Source organism: Pocillopora damicornis, chromosome 8, assembly GCF_964200805.1.
Source record: "Pocillopora damicornis chromosome 8, jaPocDami1.2, whole genome shotgun sequence".
Classification (NCBI taxonomy): domain Eukaryota; kingdom Metazoa; phylum Cnidaria; class Anthozoa; order Scleractinia; family Pocilloporidae; genus Pocillopora; species Pocillopora damicornis.
In genome coordinates, this window is record NC_142677.1 from 1,514,378 (window position 1) to 1,537,401 (window position 23,024).

The 23,024-nt window shown below is 36.6% G+C and overlaps 4 protein-coding genes across 19 annotated transcripts; 2 read left to right on the forward strand and 2 right to left on the reverse strand.

Annotated features, from left to right (window-relative positions):
• Positions 1-104: 104 nt before the first annotated feature.
• On the forward strand, positions 105-4,393 carry LOC113678183 (uncharacterized). Of its 6 annotated transcripts, none has more exons than XM_027195049.2 (7): positions 105-252; positions 571-708; positions 1,590-1,978; positions 2,278-2,421; positions 2,603-2,773; positions 3,172-3,250; positions 3,649-4,393. In XM_027195049.2, the coding sequence occupies exons 2-7, from the start codon at positions 699-701 to the stop codon at positions 3,666-3,668; spliced, it is 813 nt and encodes a 270-aa protein (XP_027050850.2). In that variant the 5' UTR covers positions 105-252; positions 571-698; the 3' UTR covers positions 3,669-4,393. The 6 variants fall into 6 exon arrangements, with proteins under 6 accessions (XP_027050850.2, XP_027050853.2, XP_089036504.1 ...); XM_027195052.2 differs by having other exon boundaries at positions 111-252; positions 2,281-2,421; XM_089180378.1 differs by having other exon boundaries at positions 117-252; positions 525-708.
• A 3,610-nt stretch (positions 4,394-8,003) lies between these two features.
• On the reverse strand, positions 8,004-12,135 carry LOC113678184 (uncharacterized). Of its 2 annotated transcripts, none has more exons than XM_089180387.1 (5): positions 12,002-12,135; positions 10,918-11,146; positions 10,202-10,321; positions 9,694-9,852; positions 8,004-9,202 (listed from the first exon to the last, which is right to left on the reverse strand). In XM_089180387.1, exons 2-5 carry the CDS (start codon positions 11,092-11,094, stop codon positions 9,122-9,124), a joined length of 537 nt encoding a protein of 178 aa, XP_089036513.1. In that variant the 5' UTR covers positions 11,095-11,146; positions 12,002-12,135; the 3' UTR covers positions 8,004-9,121. The 2 variants fall into 2 exon arrangements, with proteins under 2 accessions (XP_089036513.1, XP_089036512.1); XM_089180386.1 differs by lacking the exon at positions 12,002-12,135 and adding an exon at positions 11,545-11,713.
• Positions 12,136-12,253: 118 nt separating this feature from the next.
• On the forward strand, positions 12,254-16,777 carry LOC149040888 (uncharacterized). 4 transcript variants are annotated; one of them, XM_089180384.1, is made up of 6 exons: positions 12,254-13,306; positions 13,928-14,316; positions 14,563-14,703; positions 14,885-15,055; positions 15,936-16,008; positions 16,416-16,777. In XM_089180384.1, the coding sequence occupies exons 1-5, from the start codon at positions 13,297-13,299 to the stop codon at positions 16,002-16,004; spliced, it is 780 nt and encodes a 259-aa protein (XP_089036510.1). In that variant the 5' UTR covers positions 12,254-13,296; the 3' UTR covers positions 16,005-16,008; positions 16,416-16,777. The 4 variants fall into 4 exon arrangements, with proteins under 4 accessions (XP_089036510.1, XP_089036509.1, XP_089036508.1 ...); XM_089180383.1 differs by having other exon boundaries at positions 12,284-13,306; positions 13,931-14,316; positions 14,560-14,703; XM_089180382.1 differs by having other exon boundaries at positions 13,139-13,306; positions 14,560-14,703.
• Positions 16,778-17,653: 876 nt separating this feature from the next.
• Positions 17,654-22,895, reverse strand: LOC149040889 (uncharacterized). 7 transcript variants are annotated; one of them, XM_089180394.1, is made up of 6 exons: positions 22,728-22,895; positions 22,504-22,612; positions 19,966-20,125; positions 19,043-19,162; positions 18,502-18,660; positions 17,654-18,094 (listed from the first exon to the last, which is right to left on the reverse strand). In XM_089180394.1, the coding sequence occupies exons 3-6, from the start codon at positions 20,119-20,121 to the stop codon at positions 18,041-18,043; spliced, it is 489 nt and encodes a 162-aa protein (XP_089036520.1). In that variant the 5' UTR covers positions 20,122-20,125; positions 22,504-22,612; positions 22,728-22,895; the 3' UTR covers positions 17,654-18,040. The 7 variants fall into 7 exon arrangements, with proteins under 7 accessions (XP_089036520.1, XP_089036518.1, XP_089036517.1 ...); XM_089180392.1 differs by having other exon boundaries at positions 22,720-22,891; XM_089180391.1 differs by adding an exon at positions 20,797-20,869 and having other exon boundaries at positions 22,504-22,891.
• Positions 22,896-23,024: the final 129 nt, after the last annotated feature.

Genomic DNA, 23,024 nt, shown 5'->3' on the forward strand with positions numbered 1-23,024 from the left:
ATTTTTTTTATCAGATTTCATGGTTTGGATGATTTCTTTAGTGATAAAAATGTGCTTTATTGCATTTTTTGTTTGCGTGGGAAAAACCCCGGATTTTTGTTCTTGTTTTCGATTTATTTATTATTTTATTTATGAAGACCTGTTTCAAATGATGTCCTTCACTTTGGTGCTTTCGACAGATTCGATATAATCGAAGTACAACTTGGAAAAAGATAGTCAGTTTGAGAAACTAAAAGCTTATAAGAACCTCAGGTATATATTTTGGTTATTTTTGAACCTCCGCAGACGGCGACTACATGACAGTTAGTGACCTGCTTGTATTATCTTTCATTGGTGGTCTCTGTTTTCATTTGTTATGGAAACTCTTCCCTCTGTTTTTCAAACTTAATGCACCTTTAGAGCTCAAATGGACATAGAAGACTACTTCGATAAGTAATCTTAGCAACATTTAATGTCCATCTGTTTTTGTTTTCATCTCTAGTTTAGCTGAAATATGCTTTTTCCTCAAATGTTGCGTTAATTAGGGAAAAACCCCTTTTCGCTTTCATTTCCTGTTTGGGTTAAATAAAGGCGACACATACCGGCCAAACTCCTTCCACTTGGCACGAATCAAACAGCGCAAAGAAGGAAAGAGATGTTTGTGTCGTTGAAACCATGTAAAGCTCAAGAAAAGGCAAAAATCCGGCCCAGCAGCAAGAATGTGTCCAGGTAAGACGATGCGCATAATTACAATCGATCGAAGCATAAATCTAAAAACATTGCCTCCCACAAAAATTAACTTAGAAGTTAGACTGTACCTTGCAAATAACAAAAATGCTGCATATATCAAAAATCACCGGTGTATCACCCGAAATTCAAAATTAGTAGACATTTTTGTCTTCGGTAACCTCATCGCGGCTGCGCTTATTTGCTATTTGCTAACATATTGAAAATCTGTTGAAAAGAAAGATCGAGCTATTTCCAATTTATCTGTAGCTCTAAACACATGATATGATTTTAACCTTTGTGAGTAAATTTTTTCAGCAGATATTTGCAGCGAACACTTCCGATCCTTTGTTTTTGTTTACTTGTTTTTCCTCTGACGCGGCGCAGGGTGTTTTATAGTTGTTTTGTTTGTTCGTTCCTTTGTTTGTTTGTTTTCTTTTTTTTTCATGTAGAATACTGAAGGAGCTCAATTTACTTTGGTTCATTAGTATGAGTGACACTTCTGTCAATGGGGTATCATTTTGTGTCATGACTTATCTAAAGCATGTTCGTTCACGGACTCATCATCATTCTCATTAAAGCCTCAACCATCACCATCTTCATCGTTATCATTATCATCATCACTGTTACCACCGTTATCATTATCACTTCCATCATCACTATCATCGTCACTGTCATCATCGTCATCATTATCATCAAACAAACAATCTGTATATAAATCAATCCATCTAATCAACCAACGATCTATCAATCTTTGATACATTCAACTCTTTACTTGTTCATCTGGCCATTTTAAAGTCAGTTCATCATTCATCTCCTTACCTTTTTCTTTAGTGTTGTTTTCGTTGTTTTTTGGACTGATGTTATCTCTTTATCTTTAACAGCAGTGATGGTCAGTGGCCGTTACGTAATAGTTCAGAATGGGTGCATTCCTCCGCAGCCCATTTTGATGGAACACTGCTGTTTGATGGTAGGGGGGAACGACTGGGATATTCATGTTAAATGCCGGCCACATTTCAATCAACGTAAGAAAAGTAAAAAGTGGCGAAATATTAAAGAAGTGTATCCTGATGCTAAGGTGGAGACAAAACATAACGACATCCGGCTGACGTTGCCAGTGCTAAGACAAAGTCTCGAAGTGGCAGCCTTTGGAGTTCCAGGAAAAGATGACCAGAAGCGAATGCAAATGGCGATCTTTGGGAAGGAGCCAACCAAAGCCTGTAACTGGGATATCCGAGTTTATCTGATAGATGATTCCGAAATGGCGTTCAAGGTAACACATTTACCCCTGATCTGTATTCTACCAATTTTTTTTCATAGGATTAAAGTTAAGTCAAAAAAAGGAAGAAAAAAGAAGACAAACTAAAGATGTTGCCTGAATGATCTTTCTGAAAAATTTCATCCTCTTCTTGAATTATTCTTTTGAATTTTTTACAGCATTTCTCTCTTAATTTAGTTTGCTCTTTGCTCAAATAAGTTAGTTTAATTTTTTTTGTACGTTTGTTTGACTTGTTTGTTTATTTACGTTGTCTGTTGAGTCTGTTCACCTTTTCCCTTTTATTCAATTTACAGCAGATTTGCAAGAAAGTAGAAAATGAAGAAATGAAATTTTTGACAACACTGTCCAGCTTGTTTGTATCCAACAGTGAGAAAGATATCAACATAGAGGTTACTGCCGTGGCTTCAGGGTGGCACATCATAGGGGACTATAAGAAAGTAAGTTACTCTATAGAGGGCGGGTGTGTTGTTGGATAGTATGACTTTCAAAGATAACTGACACAAGAAATAAGAGTTGTTTTGATGGTAAAACACGCACTTCAGCAGCAGATAGTGCCTACCAACGCATTAATTTCAGGGCGCTGATTCCAAGATTCTGAACTTTCATATAATTCCCTAGGGGATAGCTTCAAGAAGTGCCTGGAATTCCCCAGAAAATACCACAGATTTTCCCCGTTGTGATTTTTGCGTGAGTCACGATGATATAAAAGAACAGCAGTTCTTTTGTAAAATGAGAGCAACACACGAAAACGACAGTGCTGGCAACGAGATTGTGGCCTTTTTCCAACAGGTAAATAAACTCATCATAATCTTTACTTTATTCATGTTGTATCTTCACGGTTATCGTAATGCTATCGACTTTACGAAGCAATTTACAAAGGAGAAGCCAAAGCAGAAATTACTGGCTAGATAACGACAGTAGAAAAGAATTAAGAAATTGCTAGAACATCGATCTCAAAAAGTGAGATTAAGTTATTTCCTAGTTTACTTGCAAGTGAAAACAACTCGTTTGGAAGAACGGTGGTTCAAAAACAAAACAAAAACGAAGACAAAACAAGGGAAAAAAATGATAAAAAAACAGAGGCAGAAAAACTGATAAGGAATAAGTTTTGCAACAGCAACTGTCGGCTAATATAAAAGCTAATATTAAATAAGCGATTTATCAAATCTTCCTACTTCATTCTACAGAAAAGTGATGCTGATGCCAAGATCAACAACCCAACTGAAAAGAAGTTCAAGAACACGCCGAAGATGAACTGTTCAAAAGGTTAGACATATTTATTCTCTTTTTATGATTGGACAAAATTGTATCATTATGCTTTCCAGGTCAAATTTACCTACAGGTCCCCCAATCATGTTTAGTCAATGTCTTTTAGTTATCCTTAGGGTTAAGGAGAGGAAGGGGATTTATTCAGATTGAATAGCCTCGCCATACTTTATGTGAGCCGAGCCTACAATGTGATTATAGGATGCATAGTGATGAATACTAAAATATTTCTGCTGTTTAATAGGTAGGGGTTGTTTGGCTAAAAATCTATCAGCAGCTTCGTTAGTTAGAAGTGAAAATTATCAAACTGATAAACCTTTTGCTGAGGAATTTTCCATTTAATAATCGATGCATTCATTCATTAATTTATTCGTCCATTTATTTATTTATATCATCAGAATTTAATGCTACTGGATGAAGTCTCTGGAACGGATTGTCATTTTACAGCTTCCTACCAAGCCTCACAACTTTGTATTAACATTATGATTTCCACCGTCTAGACACGCTCACGAATCTCTAAAGATAACAAAAAAAGGCATCCAATTAAATGGCAAAAAGGACGGATCTAAACTGCTTTGAATTTATCTTTGCCAAGCTGCAAAAATAGCTAAAAAAAACTTAGATATGGAATGCACGAGGCAAATTAAAACGCAGTGGTTAATTTTCTTTTTCTGCCAATTTTAGGGACTAAGCCTAATACCGCATTTAAATCTCTCAGAACTTTACAGGCAGTCAATTAAAAGCCAAAGATTTCCAGCCGTCGAAAGTTTTCTTGTTTGACTTTTGTTTGACAACTCTCTTCTATGTTTTTCTTCCTTTTTCTTTTTTGTTTCTTTGTTTTTTTGTTATTAATATTTTTTCAATGTTTTTCTTCCTTTTTCTTTTTTGTTTCTTTGTTTTTTTGTTATTATTATTTTTTCAATTTACTGCCTTATTTTATCTGTACAAATTATTTACAGTGAACCCCGTTAACTCGAATTTCCAAGGGAAACTGAAATTACTTCAAGAATAAAATTCTGAATAATGAAAAAGTCCCTAAAAGTTTTTGCCTTTCACCCTTTCGAAAGTTACAGTTATCAGGAAAACTTAGTAAAGCTGAAATGAAATGTGTGAATTCTGAAATAATAAAGGCGTTCTGCAAAAGGTCTTAGAAATGATGGTTTTAAATAATAAAAATAACGATGATAGTAATAATAGTAATGATAATGATGATGATAGTACACACGGATGTCTGATTTTCTACACTGGTGCCCCATTAGACACCAGGGTCTGATTGTAGACACTATCGTCCGATTTTATACACTACTGTCTGATTTTATACACAAGTGTCCGACTTTGTAAACTAATTTCCAATTCTATTCGCTAGAGTCTGATTTTATATACAAGTATCCGATTTTATATACTAGAGTCCGATTTTATACACTAGTGTCCGATTCTATTCACTAGTGTCTGATTTTGTACAAGTGTCCGATTTTATGTATTAGTGTCTGATTTTATATACTAGTGTCTGATTTGTTATACTAGTGTCCGATTTTATTCAATTGTTCAATTTTATATACTAGTGTACAATTTTATATACTACCGTCCGATTTTATACACAAGTGTCCGATTCTATTCACGAGTGTCTGATTTTATACAAATGTCCGATTTTATTTATTAGTGTCTGATTTTATATAGTAGTGTCTGATTTGTTATACTAGTGTCCGATTTTATTCAAGTGTTCAATTTTATATACTAGTGTACGATTTTATATACTAGTGTCCGATTTTATACACAAGTGTCTGATTTTATACACAAGTGTCTGATTCTATATGCTAGAGTCCGATTTATATACTAGTGTTTGATTTTATACACTAGTATCCGATTCTATCCACCTGTGTCTAAATTTATACACAAGTGCCCGATTTTATATACTAGTGTCTATTTTAATACAAAAGTGTCCGATTTTAGATACTAGTGTCTGATTTTGTACTCTAGTGTCTGATTTTATACACTAATGTCTGATTTTGTATAGTAGTGCCCGATTTTATATACTAGTGTCTGATTTTATACACAAGTGTCTGATTTTACACACCAATGTCTGATCTTATACACAAGTGTCTGATATTATACTCAAGTGTCTGATTCTATCCACTAGTGTCTGATTTTATACACGAGTGTTCGATTTTTTATACTAGTGTCTGATTTTATACGTTATTGTCCGATTTTATGTGCTAGTGTCTGATTTTATACGCCAGTGTCGGTTTTTATCGCCTTATGTCTGATTTTATAAACTACTGTCCGATTTTCTATGCTAGTGTCTCCTTTTATATACTAAAATTCGTCAGTATCCGATTATATACAGTAATGTTCAATTTTTTACACTAGCGTCCGATTTTCCGATTTGATACACTAGTGTCTAATTTTATACGCTAGAGTCTGATTTTATTTACTAGTGTCCGATTTGTAACACTGAAGTCCGATTTTGGAGACTAGCGTCCGATTTTAGACTCTAGTTTCCGATTGCAGACACTTCTGCAGATCTTTGATACTAGTTTCCTTACTTAGAGAGTAGTATCTTTTAGCTATTTCCCTTTGTAGAATGCCTTACTTTTGAAACGTCTGCTTTTTATTTTTGTTCCCAGTGGCTGTTTTTTTCATTTTAACTCAGATGATAAAGGGAATTTATTCTTTAATACCCACACTGACGCAGCACTATTATTTCTTTAGAAACTCCCCTCCCCCTCCCCCTTACTATCTTCAAACATTCTTTCCTTATCCAAAACTTTATCATTCCTCTCATCTTGAAGAGAAAAATAATTTTTAGTCATTTCCAAGCTTCCAAAGAAAAGGAAAACGTATCCACTCATCACTTTAAACAACAAGCAAGATTTGTATTTATTTATTTATTCATGTAAAGACAAAGTTATTAAGCAGATTCTACCTCAAACATAAAAATTCTAGCAAGTACAGAAACTGTTTAAGGTATTTCAAAAGTATTGCTTAATATAAGAATAGATAAAAAAACAACTCCATTTCAACATGAAAACGCTAATTGGATTCAGGTGGGACATTATAACACAGCGAGAACCAATAAGGGAGATTGAATCAAGCGTTTAGTAGAGACACTAATTAATACCATATAACCAAGAGCAGGGATAAATGAATACCTAGCCAATGAAAAAAGCCAATGGTTAAAAGGGGAAACAAAGGCCGGGGACTTGTTTTCAGTAAGTACCACTCATGATGTTTTATAAGATACTAGTTTCCTTCTCTATTATCTCTTTTTTTCTTCCTTTAGCAGTTTGTTTTACAAACCCAAATGAATAGATGAATGCACTAAACTATATATTCGTAAGAGGTATAATGTCTATTAAGAATGCTACGCTCTTTACATCTACTTATCAATATGGCAAAACAGGACTTGCTGAATAACATTCAACAAGTCACCGTACTCATGGTTCAGCTAGTAAGTAGTACTTTCTTCCCAAACTAGTCTCATTTCTAACTGCGCGTTTATTATTTAACTTCCACCTCGCGAGTTAAGTCCCTTTTCGTCGTGCATTCTGATATCGTGATCTCCTTTAAATATTTTTGGAGTGTGATTTGGTGTCGACGGCACGTGACAGCAGCCAAACATTTTACTATTAGTTATCACGAAAGATTAAAGGGAACATAAGATCGAAAATTACTATCTCCTTTTTGAGAATTATTAAAATTAAGCGTGATGGTTGTTTAAAAGATGAAAAACCCCAAAAAGGGGAATCCTGCCATCAGAAGCTAAGTTCAAGCGTTTTAAATTAAAAAAAAATGAATATTCATATCAAGAGCATTTTATATATATGCATGGATACTGAACTAATATTGATAACTTAAAGTTAAAAAGAAAATACCTGTAGAACAGATTTTTAACCTCTTTAGCCTAAACCTATGCGATGCGCCCATTCTCAACTAACACGGTCCATTGAGGAATTTTCTCATGCTAGTACTGATTCACATTTCCATCAAAACGATCTATCGCACTCAATAACTCAGAAATCTGTCTCAAAGCTATTTCAAAGTAGATCGTGGTTTTCTCTCAGGAATTCGAGTAACATATTTCGGTTCTACTTCTTTTTTTTTTTTTTCCTTGGTTTTTTGTTTTGTTTTGTTTTTTTGTTGTTTTTGTGTTTTTATTTTGTTTTTCGTTTTTCTATGTGTTTGTTTGTTCTTTCTGTCGCATTATTATTCTGCTCCTACCAAGCTGCTTCGTTGCTTATCTGTTAGAAGGACACAACCGGTATCTGTAAGCCTACAAGCACAGCTCAAGAAGAATTTCTTACAGGTGCCCTTACCGTACGTGGTATCAAACTCAGTTTACCAGCGACTGCATATGTGTCATCATCCACTAGTTAAAATATATTCCAAATCCATTTGTGATCAATTTCAATCGCATAGGGAAACATAACCAACTCATGCCGTAGCATGTTTATTTCCCCCGCACAAAATTTTTAAAAGTTTTTTTTTTTTTTAATGCTCTTGCTTTGCGAAACATTTTTGGAAGGTTCAGGTACTTTCTTTGTTTAGCATTCATCTCAAAGTACACTTTTGAACCTTTGGAAATGGCATGCAAAAGCTTTCATCTGCTTAGCCAAATTAACCAAATCCAAACGGAAGATATTCATATAAAAGTTTTTCGCCCTAACGAAGGGCTAACGCTCGAAACGTCATCTATAGAAACTCTTTACGGTGGCCAATTTACGTTATCAACCCAGCTGATATAAGCAAATCATCATTTTCTCCTTGAAACACATTTGTAACATGGTGCTTTTTTCTGATTTACTCAAGTGACATAATTTTTTGAAGCCTCTAATTTACACACAAAAATTGCTATGTACATCTACCGTTGTTCATTTCCCTTCCAAAAAAGGAAAATTTTATTACAACTCGAAAATTAAATATCATAAAAAGGAAAATTACTCAACGATACAACCACGTGACAACCTCATCTCTGATTTAAATTGATTGTTGACTGAATTATTTGACTGAGTGGCGTCAACAACGACTTCCAATTATAGATCAGTTCGTTAACTGAACTCATTTTTGCTGCCCTCCAGGTGCAAAGGTCTTCTCATACCGTTTCATAGGTAGGTCCACATGGTCACTGTTCTCCTTTCCTGGAACACTGGATTAATTATGTTCAAAAGCTAATTTAATTTATAACATGAAGATTATCCTCCTTATTCAATTTCAACTGAAGTAACGAGCAAGAGGGAATTATGTCTCTCAAAGTTTTTACTTACCTAGTCAGTCCATATGCCTAGTCAATATCGACTATTTTACTCTCGTCCCTAGGACAGCTCAATTTTAGCTCTACGAATAACAAAAAGCTAGAAAAAAAATCACTAAAAGCAAACCGACTTATCTTCTCGACAAATTCTTGAAGAGAAAACCTTTACGGGTACGAATTCAACTTTCCATATTAGCTGAGAATGGGTAGGGCTGAATCTCAACGATTTTGCCATTCTCTCTCTAAAGCAAAGCTGATTATATATATATATATATATATATATATATATATATATATATGTATAATCCTGATATAGGTTCCTATATGTTTAACAAACGAAACTCAGCACTTTCATCTCAAACCTGTAAATTTAGATCTCTGTAGGTTTCAGGTCCCGCCCTCTAAAAGCACAAGCAAAACTGTAGCAATTAGGGCTTAAAAAGTGCTAAATATGGTTTCTAGCATGTAAAAAAGGAATATAAAGTAAGACAAAATAACAGAAAAAGATTTTGATCACTATATTAGAGGAAGTCCCCTCATATAAAATGAAGTGATAACCTCTACGTATGCAAATCTACTCTACAAAAGAAAAAAAACTTACTATAGACTAGTTAGACTTGACATCATGTGGCTACATCTTGTTCAACTGTCTCATTGCCACTATGCTCGTGCTCTATCCCAGCTCGTGTTTCACCGCCTTGAAACTGAAACAAAGTTGGTATTAAAATAATGAGCACACTGTGTTGCTGGTAGAGCTAGAAATTACACACAGCCACAAAAACTAAGCATCTGATGAAAGAGTGAAATTTCCCTGCTCTACTAAAAGTAATTGAAAGGGAGCTTGAACCATCTTGGAAAATTTAAGTGGTTCTTGTCTTAAATCATACAATCGTTCCTTTAGTGAATGCAATAAAAATCATCTAGAATCATTCCTTAATAAAGCATGACTACGTAGCTTGTTGAATCTCAACCCCTTAGCCACATTTCACAACATTTTCCTGGAACATCTGCTACTTTCTTGATGCCTTCGTGTGATTATTCTTTGTTTAATTTCTCTGGAAATACTCGGCCTTTAAATTTTCACCATTAAGGATCTAGAGGGGCAACACTGGATTTTCTGGGCAGTTAGATATGCACAGGGGCTATCATTTGAGAAATGCTTCATACAAAATTGGTTTGAATATTAGTAACTCACCTTGAAAAGGTTCACGTTCATATCCCCAATCTCCAAGATCATCTTTCCATCTTCATTCAATAAGTTCCCTTTCACTTTCATTTTGGAGGCGTCACTGACTGGCAAGGTGAAGACGACATTCTCTGCCAGTTTCATATGGTCGACCTTCTTTCTTTCAATCTGGAAAATAATTAATGATTAGTTACACACTTTGTTGATCTATTACAGATTGAACCGCAACAATGATCGTTTTCTGAAAGAAGTTTAAACCAACATAAATACCTCCAAAGCCAATAGATGAGCAGTTTTTGATCATAACCTTAGAGAAAGGACTTTGAAGAAGGCTACTGAGATAGTAAAGGATAAATTGTGATGATGCATTGTCATTAAGGTTTCTATTTAAAGATATGGCGGCCATCAACCAATTTGTCCGGTGGTACTAGATCTGAACTTAACAATGAAATAGATTAACCCTCAAAAAAAGCCAAAAAAAAAAAATATATATATATATATGATTGGGATTCATTACATTTCCGTCAGCGTGAAAGCCTCCTAAGAACAATTGTGCTATAATGTTTTCCCCTTGGGTCTTCTTCCATCGGAAACTGTTTGAGTATATCTTCATCATGTTTTGGTCACGCTGCTTCTCCTATGAACAGTTCATAACAAATGGAGAATTGATATGCTGATGCATGTTGAAGTCGCAGGGCACGAGTTTAGATCCATGGACACTTGCTAAGGGGTCGCTTTAACTGCAGCTTTAGACTAGTTTATTTCCTAAAAATGATCGATCAAAGAGTTATCTAACTATAGTAATAACAGGTTTAGCTGACTGGCTGATTGATTATTTACAGACATTCTGCCTGTTGACTTTCCGAGTGATATAGCATAAATCTGAGCACAGGAGGTACCTTTTTCTAACAAATAAATGCCAAATATTCTAAACGACTATGGATCCGCCATATTGGATTGACAAGATCGAAGTAAGCCTAGAACGAGTGAAAAGAAAACGATTTTAAGGGGGAATTAGTTGGGTTAGTCTATTCCAGGCTGTACTTAATCTTATCAAACCAATATAAAACTGACTGACCTACCAATTTGTAGAATGACTGATTGACTGACTAACTGACTTGCTGACCTATTTACAGACTTGCTAGCTACCAAAATGGCCGACTAAGTGGCTGACTGATTAGTGGAGCGATAGATTGTCTGAGAGACTGACTGCGCTAAAGTACCAGCACTTACTCGTAGAATATCAAGGCGGCCAGAATCCTCCAAGGCCCTGGTGATGTACATGACCAGTTGGTGCAGTGATCCTGTCTCGCCATTTGTTACCGGTCGTGCATAAGTGAAAACATCGATCATGTAATAATCGTCATCGACGCAAGACTCTTGATTGCGCAGTGGAACGTTATCAGACATCGTAATTCTGTGCGCGACGGTTTAACGTTACTTCTATAGTGTAAACTGTAGCCTTAAAAAAAGAAAAAAAAGTGGGAATAAACACAAAATAGGGTTATAGAATATATTTGAAAAAAGGACTAGGGTAAATATTTTTAGTCTGCGTTTCCATGTTGCACCGATGTTGTCAAAATTACTGGTAATGTGACAAATATTCTTAAAATTACCGAGCTCTTTGAAAGAGTCCAACAGCAATAATATTGTGTAGCTTTAATCTGGCAGTTCTCGTCCATATAGTATTGTGTACGAATTAAAATTCCAAAATGAAAACTAACATTACATAGGATAGTCGGAACTACATTCTCTGTGGTGATTCAAACGTGTGTTAGATCAGGATTTACATATTTATTTTCGGAGAGGCCACATGTGTGTGTATGTGTAAATATTGCCTTACACGAATAGGGTAGTTACCTTTGTATATATTCCGATATTCAAAACGAAATCCCGTCTGTACTTTTCAATCCGGTACAAAAACTCACGAATAAATACTGATAATAGTCGTCTCTTCAGTATAGGGGATGCTCTCTTCTCTGTCTGTTAGATAGCCTCTAATAGGGAGGGGAAGGGATAAATCCTTCTCCTAATGAACAAGAAATGCAGTGGACCCCAGCTAAAAAATTTTGTCACGAAAAGCTGTATGTTCACAACATTCGAAATCACTTGAATTTAAAGGGTTTCCCCCACAAAAAAAAAAAAAAAATCCCACGAAAAGCATTTTCACTTTCTATTTAATGAATGGAAACAAAGGATGTTGTCTCAGCGTTATGCGTTATCACGATCACACGAGATGCATGCTTGATATTTCTATCACAGCAACCTATCAAATAGAATTAGATACTTGTAAATTAGTGCCTTAGGTGATTCTTACCCTTAGCCTTTCCGAAACCAAGATGATGTAGATGAGTTCGAACCTTCCGAATGAATCTTTGTTGGCTGCAGTGAGTTACACTTTGGCCCTTTGATCTGAATCTTTGATTCGCAGCCGATAGCAATTTGATCCAGTTATAATGTTTTCTTCGATGAGCTTCAATATTAGACGACAATATGCTATGTAATCGAATGTTTTATTAATTCAGGGAAAGCCCCTTTCCATTTTCATGTTGCATTTTCATTTCGTGGCGATGACTTCCTCTCTATTCTGTGTCATTAGACAAACATTGATGAAGGTATTTCTTTCTTTCGTAAGGCACGGGAGAATGTCCCTATATGTACTTTCGATTTGAAAATACTCCCTTCGACAATCAAGTTTCTCCTTTTTATCATTATTATTTGTCGAGACCGAATGATTGAGAATATTTTTCCTGTTTTGTTTTTGAATACAGTAAACAATCTAGAGACTGTGGCTTTGGCGAAATAGCTTATCTTGGAAGACATTTTTAAAAACTGCTTTATAAGCGTTTCTCGATTTATGCCCGATGGACGTTGCTCAACTAATATCGAAAGCCCTTTCCTAAGCATTTCCGAAATTTTGTTTATCAGATCCCGTGATTCGGATGATTTCCTAAGTGGTAAAAATGTGCTTTATTGCATTTTTTGTTTGCGAGGGAAAAACCCCGGGCTTTTGTTATTGTTTTCGATTTATTTATGTGATGTATTTATGTAAGTCCTGTTTCAAATAATGTGCTTTACTTTGGTGCTTTTGCTAGACTCGATATTTGTAGTACAACATGGGAAAAGAGAGTAAGTTTGAGATAATAAAATCTTATAAGAAATTCAGTTTTATCTTTTGGCTATTTTTGAACACCCGCAGAGGGCGACTCCGTGACGGCTGGTGACATGCTTAAATTTCGTGTAATTCGTGGTCTTTGTTTTCATTTGTTATGTAGACATTTGCCTTTCGTTTTTTACTAAATGCACCTTCAGAGCTCAAATGGACACCGAAGCCGACTTCGCTAGGCAATCTTGGCAACATTAAATGCCCATTTGTTTTTGCTTTTATCGCTGTTTTCGCGAAAATATGCTATGTAATCGAATGTTTTATTAATTCAGGGAAAGCCCCTTTCCATTTTCATTTTGCATTTTCATAAATATATTGGCGACACCTACTGGTCAAATTCCTCCCATTTGGCACAAATCAAGCAGCACAAAGAGGGAGAGAGATGTTTGTGGTGTTGAAATCATGTAAAGCCCAAGAAAAAGCAAAAATCCGGCCCAGCAACAAGAATGCATCCAGGTAAGACGATGCACGTATTATCAACTGAGGCATAAAGCTAGAGAGACTGACACAACAATTACACTGTGCCTTGCAAATGACAAAAGATGCTGCATATATCTAAAGTCAACGATGTATCGCCCGAAACTGAAAATATATTGAAAATATAGATGGAGTTATCTCCAATTTATCTGTAGCTCTAAACACATGAAATAATTTTAACCTTTATGAGGAAATTTTTTTCAGTTCAGCAAAACTTTGCAGCGAACACTTCCGATCCTTTGTTTTGTTTATTTGTATTTCCGCTGACGCAGTGCAGGGTGTTTTTTCAGTTGTTGTTTTGTTGTTTTGTTCATTTGTTTGTTTGTCAACCGTCACCATCTTCATCGTTATCATTATCACTGCCATTATTACTATCATCGTCACTGTCATCATCGTTATCATTATCATCGAGTAAACATTCTATCAATTCGTTATCTATCTATCATATCATATGTTGATCTATCAATCTACTACACTTTCATCTCTTTACTAGTTCATCTGGCCATTTTAAATTCAGTTAATCATTCATGTCCTTACCTTTTTCTTTAGTGTTGTTTTCGTTGTTTTTTTGGACTGATATTATCTCTTTATCTTTGACAGCAGTGATGGTAAGTGGCCGTTACGTAATTGTTCAGAATGGGTGCATTCCTCCGCAGCCCATTTTGATGGAACACTGCTGTTTCATGGTTGAGGGGAACGACTGGGATATTTCTGTTAAATGCCGGCCACATTTCAATCAAAGTAAGAAAAGTAAAAAGTGGCGAAATATTAAAGAAGTGTATCCTGATGCTAAGGTGGAGACAAAACATAACGACATCCGGCTGACGTTGCCAGTGTTAGGACAAAGCCTCGAAGTGGCAGCCTTTGGAGTTCCAGGAAAAGATGACCAGAAGCGAATGCAAATGGCGATCTTTGGGAAGGAGCCAACCAAAGCCTGTGACTGGGATATTCGAGTTTATCTGATAGATGATTCCGAAATGGCGTTCAAGGTGAGACATTGACTCCTGATCTGTATTCTACCATTTTTTTTAAAATTTTTTTTAAAGGAGAAACTAAATAAGAAGAAAAGAAAGATTATTGTCTCAATTTTTCCAGCATTTTTCTCCTAATTTAGCTTGCTCTTTGCTCGAATAAGTTGGTTTAATAGTTTTTGTACATGTTTGTTTGACTTGTTTCTTTATTTACTTTGTCTGTTGAGACTGTTAACCTTTTCCCTTTTATTCAATTTACAGCAGATTTGCAAGAAAGGAGAAGATGAAGAAATGAAACTTTTGACAACACTGTCCAGCTTGTTTGTATCCAACAGTGAGAAAGATATCAGCATAGAGGTTACTGCCGTGGCTTCAGGGTGGCACATCATAGGGGACTATAAGAAAGTAAGTTACTCTATAGAGGGCGGGTGTGTTGTTGGATAGTATGACTTTTAAAGATATCTGACACTAGAAATAAGAGTTGTTTTGATGGTAAAACACGCCCTTCAGCAGCAGTTAGTGCCTACCAAAGCATTAATTTTAGGGTTCTGATTCCAAGATTCTGAACTTTCATATAATTCCTTAGACGATAGCTTCAAGAAGTGCCTGGAATTCCCAAGAAAATGCGACAGATTTTCCCCGTTGTGATTTTTCTGTGAGTCACGATGATTTAAAAGAACAGCAGTTCTTCTGTAAAATGAGAGCAACACACGAAAACGACAGTGCTGGCAACGAGATTGTGGCCTTTTTCCAACAGGTAAATAAACTCATCATAATCTTTACTTTATTCAAGTTGTATCTTCACGGTTATCGTAATGCTATCGACTTTACGAAGCAATTTACAAAGAAGAAGCCAAAGTATAAATTACTGGCTAGATAACGACAGTAAGAGAAGAATTGAGAAATTGTTGAACATCGATCTCAAAAAGTGAGATTAAGTTATTTCCTAGTTTACTTGCAAGTGAAAACAACTCGTTTGGAAGAATGGTGATTCAAAAACAAAACAAAAACAAAGACAAAACAAGGGGAAAAAATGATAAAAAAAGAGAGGCAGAAAAACTGATAAGGAATAAGTTTTGCAACAACAAATGTCAGCTAATATAAAAGCTAATACTAGATAAGCGATTTATCAACCGCCGCCTGGTTAGCTCAGTTGGTAGAGCACCAGTCTGCTGTGCGGGAGGTCGAGGGTTCGAGCCCCAGACCGGACCAACACTCAGGGTCTTAAAATAACTGAGGAGAATGTGCTGCCTTTGTAATTGTACCAGCAAATGGTTAGACATTCAAGTCTTCTCGGATAAGGACTATAAACCGTAGGCCCCGTCTCCTGCATCTTCAGTGTTACATGGTCAGCAGGGGACGTTAAAGAACCCACACACTTGTCGAAAAGAGTAGGGGGCGTAGTTCCCGGTGTGGTGGTCTATCTGTTGTTTTCATTGTACATTTCATGCATGGGCTGGGTGGGTGAGTGAGATCAAATATGGACTGATAGCGGCAGCCAGAGGCGCCTTTAAAAGCTGACGTTCGATCTCACTCAATTAGAATTGTAAACCGCCTTGAGACAGTATGTGATATGCGCGGTATATAAATACACATTCATTCATTCATTCATCAAATCTCCCTACTTCATTCTACAGAAAAGTGATGCCAAGATCAACAACTCAACTGAAAAGAAGTTCAAGAACACGCTGAAGATGAACTGTTAAAAAGGTTAGACATATTTATTCCCTTTTTATGATTGTACAAAATTATATCATTATGCTTTCCAGGTCTAATTTACCTATAGGTCCCCCAATCATATTAAGTCAATGTCTTTTAGTTATCCTTGGGGTTAAGGAGAAGAAGGGGATTTATTCAAATTGAATAGCTCTCGCCAGACTTTATGAGAGCCAAGCCTACATTGTGATCATAGGATGCATGGTCATGAATACTAAAAGATTTCTGCTGTTTAATAGATAGGGGTTGTTTGGCTAAAAATCTATCAGCAGCTTCGTTAGTTAGAAGTGAAAATTATCAAGCTAATAAGCCTTTTGTTGAGGAATGTTTCATTTAATAATCGATGCATTCATTCATTAATTCCCTCATTTATTCGTCCATTCATTTATTTATGTCATCAGAATTTAATGCTACCGGATGAAGTCTCTAGAACGGATTGTCGTTGTACAGCTTCCTACCAAGCCTCGCAGCTTTGTATTAACATTATGATTTCCACCGTCTAGACACGCTCACGAATCTCTAAAGATAACAAAAAAAGGCATCCAATTAAATGGCAAAAAGGACGGATCTAAACTGCTTTGAATTTATCTTTGCCAAGCTGGAAACATAGCTAAAAAAAACTTAGATATGGAATGCATCGAGGCAAATTAAAACGCAGTGGTTAATTTTCTTTTTCTGCCAATTTTAGGGACCAAGCCTAATACCACATTTAAACATGTCAGAGTTTTATAGGCAGTCAATTAAAGGCAAAAGATTTCCAGCCGTTGAAAGTTTTCTTGTTTGACTTTTGTTTGACAACTCTCTTCTATGTTTTTCTTCCTTTTTCTTTTTTGTTTGTTTGTTTTTTGATATTATTTTTTTTCAATTTACCGCCTCATTTTATCTCTACAAATTATTTACAGTTGAACCCCGTTAACTCGAATTGCCAACTGAAATTACTTCAAGTTAACGGGGTTTCGAGTTGTAAGGGTTTAGAGCAAGACCAGAAACACTTGGTAAAAGAAGTTTTATGGTTATACAAATTTCATTGGAAGATTTCTAACAATGTAAGGGTACAAAAACGACAAAACAAAACAATAGAGAACAAAAGCATGAAAACCACAAGCACTATGTTACTCTTCAGAATGTTTAGCGCTAAATCTCATTTTAACATTTGTTGAAAAATCTATTCCCATGATTGATTTGAAAAATAGTTTTCCGGTGCAAAATATTATAGCTCATTAGCCCGCAAAAGTGAAAATCGACTTCGAGTTATCAAGGGTAAATTTACAAAGAAAAGTACCTGAAGGGAAGCAGAAAACCAAGGGAAATCAGTTTTGCTTTGAGTTAGCGGGGAATTCGAGTTACCGAGGGCTTGAGTTATCCTTGTTCAACTGTATCTAAATTCGTATTCAAACCAATTTTTATTTTTCTATCTATGATTGAGTACATGTTTCCAGTTTTAAAACTCGAGAGGTGTTGAGCCAAGAAGATGTGGACTCGCTTTCGTGACTTGAGTAATTTCAGATTAAAAACTTTTAAAATAATCGTGAACTTTTCCCGCCGAACCATTCGACCAATTGCCTCTGAGTATCTGTACATTCAAGTTTAACCCCCCCCCCCCCTTCTTCCCCCAGTAAGTAATAAATGAAACTCAAGCTTGGCATAACTACTTTTCTTTATTTAACCGTAGCATTCACAAATAACATAATTAGTTGCTATATTTGCATCAGTTCTTACAAATCTAGAGAGTATAGATAGACGGTATACGTCGCACATTACGCCTGTACTGTATTTCATTCAATATCAATACGATATTTACATGTTTACAAGGCTAATAAGCGTCTTCTGCCGTCTTAGCCGTCAACATACGGCTCCACACTTGCGCGAACCACGGTACATCACGGTCTCACGACCCTGGACAGGCTCAGTCCGGACCGCCACCTCAGGCGACCAATGTAGTGCGTTTAATCGCAGCAACTCGCGCCGTCTCGAACTAAACGTCACGCGCCTCTCCGCCACTCCAATAGAACTTCTGTCCCTCCCTTTACTCAGGATTGTTGCCATGCTCCACCGCTGGTTTCGTCTCGATCAAATGAGTCTACAAAGGAAATATTTTTTTCACAAATTTAAATTTTTTTGTCAATGAGAAACCTAATCTTCTTAAGATGGCAAGATATGAGAAAGATAACAGAGAAGGTAAGTTATGATACCAACGTTAAACTGCAGCTTCTTTATACATCACTATCCTTTGAATGAACAGCCATGTGGGCATTGTTTCTTTTTAGCATCATTTCCCAGCAAAGTATGTTTGCAATTTTTGTTGCTGTTTGAACAATTTTTTAGGCTCGGCGCTTTTCATTGTTTTCATTGTTCATTTTGTTATTCTAAATAGATAAAACTATGCCACCAAAAGATGTTATAATTATAATTTAATTCAGAGCTTGATTCTTCATAGATTACGCACGTTATCATTTCATTATTGTTTTTGAATGTCACACCACTTACCGAAGGTAGGTTTACCTCCAACTGCTCCGTTTCGAGGAGCAGTTCATCCCTTTCGCTGGTCAGTTTTACAATTATCTTCAGCGAGGCTACGCGGCCATGCGGAAGTGTGTAAGTTAACTTCTCTGGCAGTGTAAACTGGTCGATCTTTATTCTTTCGATCTGAGTCAACATATACAAAAACAATTGAAAGTCAAGCAAAGTGATATTCTCTGACTACAGCCAAACTTCTTTTAAGTGATCACCCACGAGTGAACAAGTATTGATCTCATAATCTGCAGGGATAGCATACAGATTCCACTGAAACTGTTACCCTACAAAAGCTTATTATGTACATAGATACAAATAATCCTTAATTTGTTTGCTCTTAAATTCGAATTAAAACCTCGAAATTGATTCTTGCCATTTCGTTTTTAACCAGATGTGCAGCCGAGTAACCTCATTTTTTAAGTGGGCAATCTAACTGTCTTCCACGCAAGTTGTAACTGACCAAACTGAAATGAAGCTTACAGAATCCAGCCCCTCATGTTCCCATGGTTCTTACCCGTTTAACTGCTCCAAAATCACCCGTTTTCAACTCAGCAATTATAGACCGCGCTTCTTTCTCTTTCGTACAGAATTTGTCAACATGGACCCTCATCATGCCAAGTCGAGATTGTTCTTCCTGAAATAAAACCAGGACATCACTTACTTGTTATTTCTTTCTGTCCTTTAAACTCAGATGCGACCTAAAATTTCGATATTTAGCACAAAGAGCAATTGGGAAGAATCAATAAATTTATAACGAGAAGAATGCTTATTTTCATGCGCTGCTAAATTTCCAAATTACTTTACATACAACCGTGACAAAGCCAAACGCAAGAGTAGTTTTTCAGGTCTGAGAGCAATGTTGTGCTCTTCATTCATTATCCATCTTCAAAAGAGCAAAATAAAACGGAGACAAATGAATAAAGGGGGTAAGTTTCTAAGAAGAAAGTGCGTCGGTGGGAGAGTATAGCAGGTAATTTAATGTTAACGACTGAGTTGAAAACGTAAATTGGCCACCGTTAAGGGTAAAAAAGCTAACGTTTCGAGCGTTAGCCCTTCGTTAGAGCGATGACAAAGGCTAACGCTCGAAACTTCACTTTTTGGCCCTTTACGGTGGCCAATTGACGTTTTCAACTCAGTTGCTAGCACTAAATTACCTGCAGAGACAAAGACAAACAGACAAAACAAAACCAGACAGACACAGGAAAACTCGCCACAGCTTCCCTAGGTTGTCGTCATAAAGTTGGATTTCAAATCAGTTCAAAGATGGTAAGATGATTCAGCCATGCACAGGAATTCTTTAAAGGCTCTCAACTGATATCAAAGCTATGTTTAGCTCAAGTATTTGTTCGATAAGTTCTATATAATTAGAGAGAAGTGACTGATGGTACAGCATTTCTTCGGAGAAGACAACAGAACAAGATGCTGTTTTACAGATACCTGTAGGAAGGTTTTTCTGCTCTGGCCTCCACTTTTGGTTAGATAGAGGTAAAGCTGGCTCTGTTGTCCTGGCTGTACGAGGCTGTATATATCCATAATGTAGTCATCCTCACAACCCAGGCATGCTCTTTTAGCGACCGGCTCGTCTTCATCCATTTTCCTGTTGGAGGAAGGAAGGAAACTATTTTATCGAGACGCTCTTGTAAACAAGGTAGAGCTAAGAGAATTAACCGCTAATTTTGGCCAAATTAAATGAAATAATTGTGAACTATTTGTGCTAATGCGCACCCTTAGTCAGCCATGTTGGATCACTTGAACGAGGAAGCCTGGACCGAGCTGGACCGAGCTGGACCGAGCTGGACCGAGCTGGACCGAGCTGGACCGAGCTGGACCGAGCTGGACCGAGCTGGACCGAGTGCAAAGTTGCAAACAGCGAAGCGGGGTGGGGGGAAGGGGTGATCGTCTCCTCTCCCCCGTCTCATCTCCCTCCCTTGTTACGCTCGAATTTTCCCTTCGTCCTTTTAAAATAATCGATGGAGAACTTCCCGTAAAAATTACCTACAACAACTGGGGAATAGGCAGTATCTGCCTGTTTGGAACATACAAAAGCCAAGCAGTTTCGAATTTTAATGAGCAACAATGTAAGAGATTAGAATAACACACCCACCCCCGGATGAAACTTGAAAGATCAGCCATATCTCACCACAAATCGCTTTGTGTTCGAGATGATATTAACACAGGTTAGTCACCAGCATGATATCAACTTTTCTTTGAATCTCATCATTAGTAAATTTAGATAGCATAAACCGAGTGATAAACAGATTTACTGACCTCACACGCTTTTGTGGTGATTTGATTTCGTCTCGATCTTTTCTGATTTCGCTGGCTCAAAGTTCTTTTTTGGCTGGGCAGTTTAAATGTTGACTTTAGTGTCAAGATGAGTTCAAAATGTCCTAGCCTACCCTCAGGTAAATACAGCTGATAAATCGTAAGGAAGAGTTCGAACACAACTACAATGGTTTCATTTCGCCATTGTGTTGCACGGGAAATCCCCTAGCACCCTTTTTGCTCTCTTACGTCAAACTGTTTTCATCTATTTTTATCTTATTTCTGTCATTTTCGTTTTCTATTTATTGTTATTGTGACCTTTGAAGTGTTTTTAGTTACATGGGTCACAGAAAGAAGGTTTTCCCTTCTGTGTTTTGAAACACTGCACTTTCGATTTCCTTTTCGGTGAAATGTAACCCGGAGCGATAAGATGCAAAACCTCGATCATTTTTCGTCTCTTTCACCGGAGAATTGTGAGACTCATAAAGCATGCAACCAAAATAACCATAAGAAAAAAAAAAACAAGGTCAGAAATTTAAAAAATAATTAGAGAACAAAGCTGTATCTTCTGCACTTTTTCGAGGCTTAAAATTTCGTGACGGGTACTTAACAATCGGTGTTATGCGCGTGACATTGAAATACATATCATTGATTTCGATAAAAAACCCTTTCAAAACGCAAACCGAATAACCTGCTCACGCGATGTTAAAGCTTGTTTATGACAAATCAGTGACAGGCCTTTTCGCTTTTCGCACTTCCGATTGATTCTACAATTTCTAGACACCAAAATGCACTGTACGGTATGAGACGTAGTGCTTTACGATACAAAATACCTTAGCCACAAGCGAAAGATCTTGATCGATAGCAGGCATCAGTGGATTGCGCAGGATAAGTTAAGAAAATTAGATTATAAGTAGTCACCTGTTACTACAAAGAGAGTTCACTGTTTAACGAAAGTGGTGATCCCTAATAGGAGCTTTGCTATATAGGATGTTGATTGACCGGCCTATAAATTACACTCACTCTTTCTTTCGACGATTTACTTTCTTTCCTATAAAGGAGAGCTGACCGTTATTCTATTCCACTTCGATTCTTCTCTCTTAGCAGAGGTACAGATGAATAGAATATGATCCGGGTTTTTATTGTTTGTTTGGTTTTTTTAAACTGAGCCGGCATTGTCAAGGGTAATCCCCTTGAGTTCCTCCACGTGCCAATGCTTTTTTTGTTTTCGATGACACAGCACTTTCGATTCCCGGTTTTAAAATACGTTCCAAAATTAAGAGAACTAACCTGTCACATGGCCTGAATTATCACGCCGCTTTAAATGCGACCTCTCCAACTGTGCTCTTAAAATCCATCAAAAGGGCAAAAGTCTATGAATATGTGTTATCTGGTTTACGTTTATAAACGACCGAGCTTTTTCAGCCATTTAAATAGCGTGACTTAATGGAATAGTATCTATTTGTTTGAATGAAATTTTTTTTTTAAAACGCGAAGCAACACATGGACTCTATATGGAATTAAGGAAGCACTCACAGATGGATAATACAGCTGGCATGGAATCCAAATAGGTTTAAATAAATACAAACTAAAATCAGTACTCAACGAATATCTAACCGGGTTGTTAACAAAAGCTGCGCTTTTATGCAAGCTCAGGTAACCAAATAAAAAGTGTTTTTGTTACATTCGATATTGTCTTAAAGAACCTACCACTTGAAAACTCTCAGAAGAAGTCCTTAGTTCTCTGTCTGTCCGCTTAAATACTGCAGTTATCCTCTTGATGCCTGATTCTCTAAATTCTCTCCCCTTATATTCACACCTAATCAGAGTGGACAAATCGTTTTGAACAGATAGATAGTTTAAGGCGAATTCTTACTCTCTTGCCTTCGTAAGATTTATAACCTTGCGAGTCAGTCTCTACCGTACCGTCTTACCGCCTGATATATTTTTTAGAATCACGTGACTATTCGTCCCCTCTTCAAGGACAGCTTTTGTTTAACGTATGGAAAATAAGTTTCGTTTTCTAATTTGAGCACTATTCTTAAGAATTTCTATCCTCATTTTCTAACCGGATGGGCTCGTGACAGGGTAACGACACGAATGGAGCAATCGAAACTTTATCAACTTTAACATCTTGAGGGAATCCCCGATGGATTTGCATAACAGACCGTTATCAATATTGATATCTGCTAAAAGTGCCTGATAAGCGCATTTTTGTTTGGGAGGGAAAA

Coding starts and splice junctions, on each gene's coding strand:
- LOC149040888 (XM_089180382.1), top strand. Junction 14,317..14,559: donor ATTCCGAAATGGCGTTCAAG/GTGAGACATTGA, acceptor TTCAATTTACAG/CAGATTTGCAAGAAAGGAGA. Junction 15,056..15,935: donor TTGTGGCCTTTTTCCAACAG/GTAAATAAACTC, acceptor TTCATTCTACAG/AAAAGTGATGCCAAGATCAA.
- LOC149040889 (XM_089180394.1), bottom strand. CDS start 20,121: ATGGATGAAGACGAGCCGGTCGCTAAAAGAGCATGCCTGGGTTGTGAG. Junction 18,661..19,042: donor ATTTTGGAGCAGTTAAACGG/GTAAGAACCATG, acceptor ATGTTGACTCAG/ATCGAAAGAATAAAGATCGA. Junction 18,095..18,501: donor TGGAGGTAAACCTACCTTCG/GTAAGTGGTGTG, acceptor TTTCCTTTGTAG/ACTCATTTGATCGAGACGAA.
- LOC113678183 (XM_027195049.2), top strand. Junction 2,422..2,602: donor TCATAGGGGACTATAAGAAA/GTAAGTTACTCT, acceptor ATAATTCCCTAG/GGGATAGCTTCAAGAAGTGC. Junction 2,774..3,171: donor TTGTGGCCTTTTTCCAACAG/GTAAATAAACTC, acceptor TTCATTCTACAG/AAAAGTGATGCTGATGCCAA.
- LOC113678184 (XM_089180387.1), bottom strand. CDS start 11,094: ATGTCTGATAACGTTCCACTGCGCAATCAAGAGTCTTGCGTCGATGAC. Junction 10,322..10,917: donor GCCGCCTTGATATTCTACGA/GTAAGTGCTGGT, acceptor AACTGTTCATAG/GAGAAGCAGCGTGACCAAAA. Junction 9,203..9,693: donor TGAACGTGAACCTTTTCAAG/GTGAGTTACTAA, acceptor ACTTTGTTTCAG/TTTCAAGGCGGTGAAACACG.